Below are 12,868 nucleotides of genomic sequence, written 5' to 3' on the forward strand. Positions count from 1 at the left end.
AAGTATGTTTTCTTTTAAAGCCTCATTACAAACGAAGCTGTTGTCCTTTATACTGTTTAATTGTTTTTTGTCTGAAAAAGTTCAACTTCTTCCATTCACAGAGGGATAAATTAAGAAGTGCCTTTCTGCACCAGGATTATTAGTTCTCTCATAGCCTTGTCTGTTTCTAGGTTGCCTTAATTAATTGTGATGTACTTATTCTTCTAAGTGTCACAATGGTGCCAGCTAATCTTACTATTTCTATCCACTTTATTTCAGGGTGAACTATGTAGAAGTATAATCAGTACTACATTTAAGTATGAATAACAGTAACCACAACTAGTCAGTGATGGTATATAAACAATTTAACTTGAAGTATTGTATCATTTTATTCACTAAATTTAGGTGTATATATTTCCTGTCAACTTTTTGTGGTGAAAAGAGCTAGTTAACACACTGAAATAAAGGTGTAACTTCTTCATGCTTGGAATTGAATGCCACGACTAATATCTATATTATAGACTAACCAAACTTTGAATGAATGTAGTTAGTTATGTTTTTGGTGCACCAATTGTATTAAATCTCACTGCATTTTTTGACTTAATATTTACATGTGAATTAAAGGGAGAGGATGGTCATGCCTTTCGTTCAATTTCGTTTTTCTTCTAGGCATAATGTGCATTTTACAGATTATATTTTTCACATGCACCAATTCTAAACAAAAACAAAGAACAATTTTGATTTAAAAAGTACCTCAAGGCATAACAAAAAGTCATTTTAATTTTGATACATATTAAAACATTTTAGTCAGTTCTGCCTGACAGCATAACACGACAAATGCACAAGACCTTCCATGCTTTAAAATGACATTCAGCAAAGTATTTAAAATTTAATAAATAGCATAGTCACACACAAATACATTTTTTTCATACTGAATCATTAAGCTACTAAAACAGATTGGCAAAGAATAAATAAACAGTAGTTGACAATAAAAAAAAAGGATGTAGGGTCTTGTAATCACTCTAGTAGCCATATCAACCTTCTTATCACAAAATCTGAAACGACGATTTTCCCGCTTGTTTTTCTCCAATATGAAATTACATAACCCTTCTCCCCAAACAAAAAACATATACTGAAAAACACCATTTTTCTTACAACCAGATAATTCAGTCTTTAAATACAATAAATAAATAGAGAACCAGCAAAGCAATTTAAATTGTAATAAAAATGCAACACCCCAAGAAAAGAGCTATGGAAATATATACTCATTGCAGTATTAGTGAATAATAATATTTAAAGTGATAGTGCTTGTGCACTAAGCTCATTTGAGACCTTGATATGATTTTAGTGCAAATCCCTTCGGTCCAATACAAGCAGACCCCATATATATCAGGGAAAGACATTACCAGCTGTAACTTATCTTGTACAGTATCTGTACATATTTTATAAAGTTTAAGAATTAATGCATAGTAGAGTATCTTCGGCCACTTTATTCTGTCCCCTTACAGAGATGAAGAAAAATGACTTGGGATTTTACATACCATTTGGTTTGTACCATTTTAGAGAGTACTGTATTAAAGTCAACGTTATAAAATCTATAAAAAGATTTATTTGCCATCAGTTTATCTAATTATACCTAAATTTCACACACCACTGCATGTTTAACTTAACAAAAAAGATTGAGAAATTTTTCCTCCCTTTGATAAATTCATATTATTAAGATGAAATTCAAGAATATTTAGAGAAATGTTCTGTAAGTCAAAAATATGGGGAAAATGTGAATTTTTGCACATTAACACCTATAAGCATTTAGCATATTAAGTCACAGGGTATGTGTTGGCAATAATACAACAGGTTTAGTTTCTAAGGAAAAATATCACTCTGTACAAATAAATCTCTTAACATAGGATAAATAACCTGACAGTCAAATGAGTTTCCAGCAGCCATATTTCTACTGTGAACTACAGTACCAGGATAAACAAATTATAAACTAATGGGATGGACATTGGTTACTTAACAGTATAGATAACTTGATGTATTTGTAGCTGCTAAAATGTGCACTCTAGCAGTTTGCAGAGTTGGAAGTGTTTATTTAACCATGCAGGCTAACACATCAGAATATGAATTTGCCCTGGACATTTTTTTTAACTAAAACTAGTTTTCTTAACTGGAAAGTACAAAACAATGACTGGATATTGCTCTGACTTGTATACAATCTCCCATATTCAAATTATACCTAACAAAGTAACAAAGCCTCATCATCACTTGTTTCACTTTTTAGTATCGGTTCTAAGCATGAGTCAGGTATCTGGGCAGTGTGAACAATACCGCAGCGCTCACAAGGGCCATCTCGATTACAAGGCCTTACTCCATGGTGTGCTGCACTGCAAGGTTGTCTAAGCCCTTGTCCTTGATCTGAAGCAAGATCAAGAAGGGGTCTGGAAGAGTCGTTCACATCAAAGTCTGATGCTGCATCAGAAACAGGAATTAGCATTTCAACATCATCATCTTCTTCCCTGCCACTCACCCCATTATCAAGCTGTCTCAAAGGACTCTGGTTCTGATTGACAGAGCTTGATCTCCCTAATGTAAAGCGTACCCAGCGTAAACCTTGAGTCACTCGACTTAGTGCACTAGTGAGCTGATGGCGAGCTGGACTCACACTTGGAGGCTCTGCATTGGTCACTTCCCTTCCATTATCTGTATTACCACTGCGGGTATTCTGACTTGAGGAACTTCCACATGCTCCTACGGTTGCTTCTATGGCTGTTGTGGGAGGGACCTTCTGAGGCAAAGGAGCTGCAACTCCACCAACTGCTCCAGCAGCATCTCTCCTCTCATTCTCTGTGTCTGTGTCATCAGACTCCACTGAAAATAGGTTTCTGTGAGCAGTATTTCTTTCAGGTTCTCTACTAGAATTTTGATTAGGAACATCATCTCCGTCTGCTGAGACCAGAGCTAGAGAGCCTGAATGACGTGATCTTGCAAAATTAAAAATACGATTCCAAATGTTGCTGGATCTGCCTGCTATCGGGAGCCTGATGGAGGTAAATCCAAGCTGCGATCTCACAGCAAGCCTTAGGTTTTCCAAAACTGAAGCCTGCAACATCAGAAAAGGAAAAGCATATAACCTGTAACATTGTATATATACTTACTATTAGTGAATATTAGAAAATGTTCTTTATGGATAACTTTTCATTTAAATACATCTTGAAGGCTTTTACAACATTACAAAACCAACATGAGGCAGTAAGACTAAAATACAATCATCCCTTCCAATACTGTGTATGGGAGAAAAAAAAAATACCATCAATCAGTCCTATTACTGTCTGAGGAAAAGAACCAAATCTTCTCAATGAGCAAACCTACTAAGGGCTTTCCCATATAGATTTCTCTATATTCCACTTTAGTCTCTAATTCACATTTTAGAAAATTTACCTGTTTTAAGATAGCCTTCGCACTGATCTCCATTTTATTAATATAATTTAAGTAGAGAGATAGGTGGTCTTGAAGTTAGTAAGACTAGATCCAAATCCTGTCTCTGACGTATAATGGCTTTGGGACTCTAGATAAGTCACTTAGCATCTCTGTGCTCTAGGAAATTCTCTAAGCCTGTAAGTGGCAGAGAAAATGCAGATCTGCACAGCTTAAGAGAATTTCTTCCTCTGTTATTCTCTATACCAATTAAAGTGCAGGTCTGGTCCCTATCATATTAAAGATTATATACAAATATAAGAATAAACTTTTAATCTATTTTTAAAAAAATGCCATGACTCCTCTTCAACTACCTTGGATGTCTCAACAGCAAATCAATTCATTTTTACTTAAAATACTGCCAAAGCTTGAAAATTCAATATCAAATCAGGAATATAAAGTATAACCCATTTAATGATGTATAGCTTCATGAACACTAGCCTTTAAAAAAAAAAGCATACTATAAAACTTTTAAACAATGACTAAATCCCCAAATGTGACAGTACAACTTCACAAATCAACTTTAAGATTTTATGCTTAAATTGTCAGAAGTATAAAAAAGCTGATTCTCCACTAAAGTCTCACTTCATAAAGGTTTTCAAAGGTTAGCTTAAAAAGATGTGGCAGGTCCCACCCACCACGCTGAAAGTAGACGCCTGATGACAAAGTTGTGATCTGTACAGGTAAAAAGCATATGAACAAGATGAAATCAGATTCAGAAATACTGATGTAGGAAATTATGAAAGAATTGATCAATGCATAAAAAAACAGAACTTCTCTTTATATCTATATGCCCATAAAGTACAAATAAACACAATTTTTCATGGTATCACATAACAATTAGTATTCATATATGATTACCCTGAGGTATTTGGACACCTGAATCATCAGACCATTACAATTAGAATCCAGTTAATACTACTAACACTCAATTCTGAAGCACTGTATAGCTTACAAAGCATTTTATATATGTGATCTCATTTTATCTTCATGAAGATGCTGTAATATCGAGTGCATATTCTCTATTTATTAGGAAACTGAAACCTTGAGAGAATAACTTACTCAACATCACATCCCTAGAAACTAACAGAGACCCAACTTGAACAAAGACATTCTGCTTCTAGCAGTGCTCTTTCCATCATACCCATGGCTACTTCATTATAGCCTTTACTGAATATATATGGTAATGAAGAACATAAGTTTAACCCTAATACACCATTCTCTAACCCCTCTAGATAAGTGGGAGTTTGCTATATTTTATTTTCAAAACTCAAATTCCACATACATAAACTATAGGCTCTAATCGCCACCTGGTGGTTAAGAAAAGCAACATAAGAACTCTAAATTCACTTAAAATCCTCCACATTCACAAATTTGTCATTTGTGGCTTCAAATATGCCAAAGGATCGAAGTAATGACTCAGTAACTCCCTCTCAAACTCCTGGCCTTCATATAAAAGATAAAATGTGAGAAAGAAGGAAAAAGAAAGGAGTGTATATGTATACATCTGAGGAGGCTTCTTTCTTTGTTTTCTCCTTCTCTATTCTAAGTACAACACAATATATTCTGGATTACCATGGGGACTCCTAAAATATATTACCCTTCTAACCTCTCCCTAAAAACAAGATTCTATTATTGCAGGGATATTCCAAAATCAACCTTAAGTGAGAAGCAGATTTTCTAAACAAGTATAAAAATGACAAGTAGGGGGAAAATTTTTGTTTGGGGGTGGTTTCTAATATTGTCTTCAGATTCTGAAATGTCTTTCACTTTTTATAAAATCACATCAAAACTCTGTATTGGCCTATTTTGCGATTTACAGCTCTTATGACTTAGAAGATAGATAAATAAAAATAAAACACAATCAAAGATAGACAAATAAAAATAAAACACAATCTAAGTTGTAACACTGCAGAGTTAACAAAATCACTTTTATGTAAATATTCTTATTTGATCTTCACAAATGTCCAGTGAGTTGGTCTGTGGAGATATATTACAGATGAAGAAACTGAGGTTTGAAGAAGTTAAATGACTTGCCCAAGGCCATATAGCAAGTTATTGGCAAAAAGGGACTGGAAAACCCTACTCTTTTTTCTTTTCTAGCTTTTGTTCCAAGAATAAATTAGAGGACTTAAAAAGAGGTGTCACTTAAACTCAGTAGAACTGTTGAAAGTATCTGAATTTTTCAAGCTCAGAAACTTGGATTTAATCCATTTAACATGTTTACCTGAAATTCTGAAAATCCTTATACTCTTATACTAACTAGCTCTTATACCCTTATGTAGCTCCAAACATCTGACAATTCTGTTGCTGGAGCAGTAATAAGTCAGCCTGCATGGAGCTTTCTTTGACACCTGTCAAACTGACCCACAACAGAATAAAATCCTTTAGAATGTGGGGCCACATTAAACAGAAGAAAAATTCTTTAGCAAGAAGTCCAGACGTTTTCCTCAGAGGCGTTGAAGAGGAAAGATAATAAAGTCACTATTTGAATTTACCCTCATTCTATACACAGAGATGCAATAAGCAGCATGTTTTAACTCTTTAGGTTGTTGATTCCACACTAAAAAATTGCTGTGAAGTCAAGTCATCCTACTATGAGATTTAGAGCTAAAATGGGCTTTTAAGTAAGGGAAGTAGCATGGCATGGTGGAAAGAACACTGGACAGGGGCTAGAGATCTAAGCCCATCTCTGACCTTAAGTAGCTGTACACCAAGTCACTAATTCTGAGCATTAAATTCCTTATCTGTAAGACTGCATATGATTAAAAAAAAACAAATCAATGAAGGTTCGCAGCAAATAGAGTACCAATCTTTATTTACTATTAGTCTTTTATAATATTCTCTCAGATGTGAAAAAGTCTTTTCTCCCAAGGAGGTGAAAATGTTATCTTTATACTAATTATTCTATTGGTTACTCTAGTATAGAATGACTAACAGATTTCTAGACAGACTATTAAAAACATCTGTTTGCTAAACAAACAGCTTAATTCCTGCACTTTATTTTTTTAGTTTCACTTCAATAAATTATTCTATGAAAATACTCAAGAAACTCCTCCTTTCTAACAAATAATTATATCTAATAATTTATTAAAATTATTACAAATGGAGTATGTTAGTGTTAAAAGAAAGATGCAACACTTATCTTAATGGGTATTATTTAAAAAGCATTTTAACATAAAGGAACTACCAAAGCTCCATAAACAATAGCATAAACAGAAAAAAATTAAAATATGATGATTTAAAAGATTACCACAAAAGAGTCAGTGGATTTCTCTAATTCTACCGAACTTGGGGGTGGGGAAGAAGAGAGAGGTGAGGAGGGTGGTGGTGGTGGTTGGAGTCGTTCAGTCATTTCCAAGTCTTTGTGACCCCATTTGGGGTTTTCTTGGCAAATATACTGGAGTAGTTTGCCATTTCCTTTTCCTGATCGTTTTAAAGATGAGGAAACTGAGGTAAACAGGGTGAAGTGACTTGCCCAGGGGTATACAGCTAGTAAGTGTCTATGTCACCTAGCTGCCCCATATGTGTGTGTGTATTAGAAGTGTTTCGATCATTTGATTTGAGCTTTATCAGGTAAACTGTACCTGGTTAGGTGAACACACAGGGAAATCTTCAACTGGTGGAATCAACCCTTGGGCTATCAATTGTCCATAAGAAGGAGGAGCTTCTCTTCTTAGTAATTCGGCTTCAACTCTTGACAACTGTGTTTCAAATGATCTTTTAAATGAAGAGAAGGGAAAGAAGAAAACAAGTTACTCCTACATGTATCAACAAATATCTTTCACTCAATTTTAGAGCATTTTACATTTGTTTTAAATGCTATTATAAAGGTGAAATTTTTTTCCATTCTAAACTTTTAAGTATCTCAACTAGGTTTGATTTCTCTTTCAATGACTTATGTGCCTTCTCTAAAAGCCACAGTAAAAAATCTGTCATTGACCATCTCTAAACTATTTCCAGGTATTTAAAAAGGACCAGTGACAGAGTCGTAAGTTTCTGAATGTTCTTATGTATGCAGCAGTATAGGAAAAGTTATGTTTACACCATTTATTACATCTGTAAATAATAGATCAAGTCAAAGTTTATTCTTTTGTGATATTGTATGTTTGTGTAATCACATGCATACAATAGTGCCTGGAAATAAATGGCACAAAGTATTTGTTTTATTTGTAATTTTTCTATAATCATTTTTTCCTTTCTTTTTGGTGAGGCAATTGGAGTTCGATGATTTGCCCAGAGTCACACAGCTAGTGAATGTTATGTGTCTGAGGCTGGATTTGAACTCAGGTCCTCCTGACTCAGAGGCTAGTGTTCTATCCATCTAGCTGCCACCATAATTAAATATCTTGATGCGTATAAAATCTGCATTATGTTCAGAGAGAAGATTAAAAGATAGCTTGAAAACTTCAGCTTACACAACACAGTTCCTGCAAGAAAAATTAAAAATAAGAACTGATGGCTACAAATGATTTTTTCTTATTTTGATATGGAAAACAGTTTTTGGTAGTTCCAGTTGCTTCCTTTGGGGTTCTACTTTTTCATTTCTCAGGGGCCCCCCCGACATTCTACAAAGAGCTGACACATATAATAGGGTCTACAAAGCTCCCTATGCATATAAGCTCATTTAGCACTCACAATAATCTTAAGAAGCATTACTTCAGATATTATCAGAATTTTATAGAAAAGGACACTTAATTTCAGAAAAGTTAAGAGAATTGCCCATAGTCACGTAGCTAGTAAGTGCTAGAGATGGATTAAATCTATGTCTCTTGATTCCAAGTTCAGTGGACCTTCCACTCTACCACCAAAGGCAACATTTACTATTTTTCTATCTTTTCCAGGCCTTCCCAATAAAACAATCCAAAATATTTAACCATTGTTAAGAGTATTATTCTATAGGGATAAATGTTTAGCTAAGATTTTACCATACAGAGTATAAATGATGTCGGTTTAATTTTGATACTGACCTTCGTTCAAACATTCTTAAAGAGTAGAGCTTACAAGTACATCCCAATGCAATGACAAGTAACAGCCCACAGATGAGACTTCCTATGACTGCTGCTGTTATTACTCTGGTAGGCACAATTACCGGACAGTTCTCCTCATCACTACCATCACCACAGTCATCTTGAGAATCACATACCCAGCTTTCAAAGACACAGCGATTATTTTTGCAATGAAAATTTCCTGGTTGGCAAAAAAAGCAGTTTTTTTCATCTGAGCCATTAGGGCAGTGATTCTGGTAGTTGCAGCGGTCAGAGCGAGGATAACAGACACCATTTCTTGAACAGGGAAATTCCTCCTTTTGGCACATGGTACAATTGATTTCATCCCTACCATTTGGGCAATGCCAGTATCCATCACAACGCTGCTGCTCAGTATAACAACCCCAGTTACCCCCACAGGGTATTTCCCAAGGCAAGCAGAAGCCATCTACTTGATAAGTAGCATTAAAACCCCTGGCAGCATTCACTTTATCAGCACAAAAATGCACTCTTATCTGCCCAGAAGAAGAAACAACTGTAAGAGGTGCATGAGAGTCAAAAGCAGTTAATACACGTAAAAGCTTGTGTGGATTTTCTTCTAATCCATCATATATTTTGACATAATCGCCATAACCAGTACCATCAAGCTTAAAGTCAGTGAAGCGCAAAATTACTTTGCGATGATCACCAGTGTCTATTAGCCAGGTGCAATTGCTTCCTGGAGGATAAAAGTCTGGATAATTGGGAGAATTAAAAGTACCATAAAAGTATTTTAACCACTGTCCACATGTTTGTACATCACAATCTATTTCATCTCCTAGGTCAAGACAGTCAATGTTCCCATCACACTTTAAGGATTCAGGAAGACAAGTGTAAACTTTGGTAAATCGGGATAGGCATTGGAATTGGTTGTAAGCACAGGGTTGAAAAGAGGAAGCTGTTGGAGGATCAGCTTCTTTGGAACATATCTCTTCATCAGAATTGTCTCCACATTCATCCATGTTATTACATTTCCAAGTTTCAGGAATGCATTTTCCATTACCACAACGAAATTGATCACATGCACAATTTGGTTCATCAGATTTTCCTGGAGGGGTAACAGGGTGAGAAAATACACATTTTATGCAGATAAAATACTATTTCAGAGATGAAAGCAAACTGAATTTTAATAATTATAAAATAATTTTATATCATTTGAACAAAAAAATCTAAAATGGATGACTTGATATTTTTTACATAAGAATATTTTATGGCTTAAAATTTAGTAAAATGTGATAAAATGTCTGAATAAAAGTGTCTTTATTAAGCAATTTATTCATTGGTTGCATATAGCAGGTAATTACTAATTAACTGTCAAACTGAACTGGTACACAGTTGACAGAAAATATACTTCACAAGCAAATGCTAGTTAAACACCAGAGAGGATGTCACATCAATAGTTAGGAGAATTATACTAATGGTCCAAGTCTACCTATATAATTATATTAACAATCATACAAAATAATAAAATTTTTCATAGTATTTGGCAGCTATATAAGAATACAGGTTCACATTTACTGACTAGTGGAAGAATGACAATTCTTTCATCTTTATATGACTATTACAATGTGATGTCGATCTTTTTATTTTCAAATAAAATTTAAGTGAATTCATGGTTTATGAAATATGCCAGTTTACAACACTATAATGAGGTACTTCAGGAAGCAAAGCATGAAGAGACAGGTACATATTACTAAAAGTTGCATCAACTCTGACTAGAGAAAACTGCATGTGAAGTAAAAATCTGGTTCATTTGTCATTCTACATGCTAGTGTTATGTCCTTCTGGATGAGGCTATCATCAAAAGTGAAATACAATAGCATTTTTAATTCAGTTCCTAACCATTCAAAATTACTTAAACCCTGAAACAATTTGGTTACTACAGGGAATGAGGCTTACTGACTCAAGTCTTTTTGGTAAAACTGAAAACTGCAACTGAGGTAATGTTATAGAGTCAAGCAGCCTATTAAAAGAATAAGGAAATTCTGAAACACTTCGGTTATAGCTGTTGAATTAGAAGAAACACTATATAAAATATTTCATGGAACTGAATTTTTCATTTAATAATAGAGAACTGGGATCAACCAGGCAACTTACAAAAAATAACATTAAGATTAACCCTAACTGAAATGATCCCATCGACCAATGAATAGATTACATTTTACCTATTTATTTGCAACTACAGGAAACTGAAGGTTTACTATCACCTCAATTTCTATTTCATATTTTATTTGCTAAATTTAATGTTTTCTTTTGTTGACATTACAAAACTCCATGCATGTCATTTAAAATCAGTTGTTTGTAAAAACTGCAATCAACTTATTATTTTAGACCCTGTTTCTTTTCATTGTTAAATACGAAATTCCAATTAAAAGATGACAGCCTGTTTAGTTCTGTGCACAGCAGTTACAAAACAGAAGATACTCAAATGGTGCTAATTAAGTATTTCTTACAAACGGAGAGACATTATATCTAATAAGTTGAACTGTTACAAACTACATAACCTCTACTTGGAAAGGCAGATTCAACAGAGTCAGAAAAAGAGCTGAACAATTTAAGCATGGGGAAGTTAGCACCATCTCTAATAAGGCTGCTTTGCACAGGAGCTGGTTCACATATGGTTTGAATGTTTACTGCTCCCTTCTTCCTTTTCTCTTCATTTATATAAGACTCCTTGTTATTGATTTCTTATCCTCCTGCACTGCTCTTTCTTCCTTGTGCCCAACAGAAAACACCCTTTTCCACCATGATTTAACAGGCTTTAGCCCCAATGATTTACTCTTATGTAGCTCCAAAGCTATCACATTGCTAAATACAAACCGAAAAACTGGCCGTAACTGAAAACTAATTTTCTAAAGGATTCAGAGAAATGGTCTACCAACCACACACACACACACACACACACACACACACACACACACACACACACGGAAAAATGTAAGAACTCATGAGAGGAGGGAAAGAAAGAGAGAGAGGAAGAGGGTGAGGGAAGAAAGAGAAAGGAGGGAAGGAAGGGAAGAGAGAGAAGGGGGGAATTTTGAAAGAGAGAATGCAATCTTTCCATTCACTCAATTACTCTTCTATCTTTATAAACAACTTAGGCTTAAGTAACAACAAGAAGACAAAAAGAAGTGGGGGGAAAAAAGTATGCAGAAGATAAAAATTATGACATAATATATTATCTTTATCCTCAAATCACTTTTGCTCAATTGTTTTCATGAATTCTCCAGGGTCTTCTCATCAAATACATACACTCACTATATAGAAAATCTATCCTGGCTCCTCCAATAATGCAGTGTCTAGAGATAAAGAAGTCTTATTCTCCAACATCTCTGTTTTGTTTTGTTTATTAATTGATGTGTGTGGTTGTGTTTTGGGGGGGGGGGCAGTGTTTGTTCAATTCTTTCACTTTTTTTGAGATGAGCTTTGTTCAAAGCCCATTGTTTGATGCATAACCTTTGGGTTTGTGAAGAGGGAAAGGAAAGACCCAGATATAGGTAGGTAAGAAATAGATCTGAGATATTTAAAGAGAATTTTGACCACGACAGTATACTAAATTTATTCTTCTTCTGGGATAATATACAGAAAACAGCTTAAGCATGTCAACATTCCTACTCAATCAACTCTAGCAGCTCACTATTTCCTCTGTATCAAACATAAACTTACGTTTTCCCCTCTCTCCCTTCCTTCATCCTTCCCTGGCTCCCTCCTTCCTTCTCTTCACTGAGCACCCAAAGCAGTTGAACTAGTCTAAATCAGGAAGGGATTCAGCCCACTAATGTCTTTGAGTATTTAAATGTCCCAGGTGAGTATGGAGGTTTAGAGCGATCATATCTGACCTCTAACAGCCTCCCCCCTGCCAATGTCAGATTCAATCTAAGGGAATGCTCCAAACAATTGTGCCACTGTCTGAAGCTAGGATTCAATTAACCTTTATGTGAAAGGACACTGTTAATCTTATTGCCTTCTATTCAAATAACAGCTCAATCTCTGAAGTTAGACTTTTTTTCTTTTTTCACACACACCTGAAAAATATGCCAGTCTGAAACCTTTCCTAGAGATGCTGTCATCGGAATGAAATTTGATCCAAACATGGTCCTGTGAAGAAATATATGGTGGTGGAATAGTGGAGCCACAAGCTCTATAACTTTCAACATTCTTGAAGGTTTCTATCGTCAACCAGTCCAAATTGCATCGCCTTGATCCCTGAATATCAAAATCCTGAAAACTGCAAAAAAGTTAAGTCAGACAGAGATATTAAAATGCGCAATTTTAAATAAAATTATTTTAAATTACCTTTAAAATGTAATGGTGATTCCAATCTTCCATAAATACAAATTGAAAAACATTTCTCCAAAGAAACATTCCATTCTTCCTTCAGGTTTAAT

At 34.8% G+C, this 12,868-nt stretch overlaps 1 protein-coding gene across 2 annotated transcripts in view; it reads right to left on the reverse strand.

The window, feature by feature from the left end:
• Positions 1-741: 741 nt before the first annotated feature.
• Positions 742-12,868, reverse strand: part of LRP12 (LDL receptor related protein 12) — a 122,704-nt gene continuing 110,577 nt past the window's right edge. For both annotated transcript variants that reach the window (XM_020970053.2, XM_020970042.2), the window contains 4 exons: positions 12,506-12,708; positions 8,424-9,528; positions 7,041-7,173; positions 742-3,079 (listed from right to left, as the gene is read on the reverse strand). In XM_020970053.2, the coding sequence (XP_020825712.1) occupies positions 2,216-3,079; positions 7,041-7,173; positions 8,424-9,528; positions 12,506-12,708 (2,305 nt within the window). In that variant the 3' untranslated portion in view covers positions 742-2,215. The remainder of the gene's footprint in view (positions 3,080-7,040; positions 7,174-8,423; positions 9,529-12,505; positions 12,709-12,868) is intronic.

This window comes from Phascolarctos cinereus, unplaced genomic scaffold (assembly GCF_003287225.1).
Source record: "Phascolarctos cinereus isolate Bilbo 61053 unplaced genomic scaffold, phaCin_HiC Scaffold_4;HRSCAF=312, whole genome shotgun sequence".
NCBI lineage: Eukaryota > Metazoa > Chordata > Mammalia > Diprotodontia > Phascolarctidae > Phascolarctos > Phascolarctos cinereus.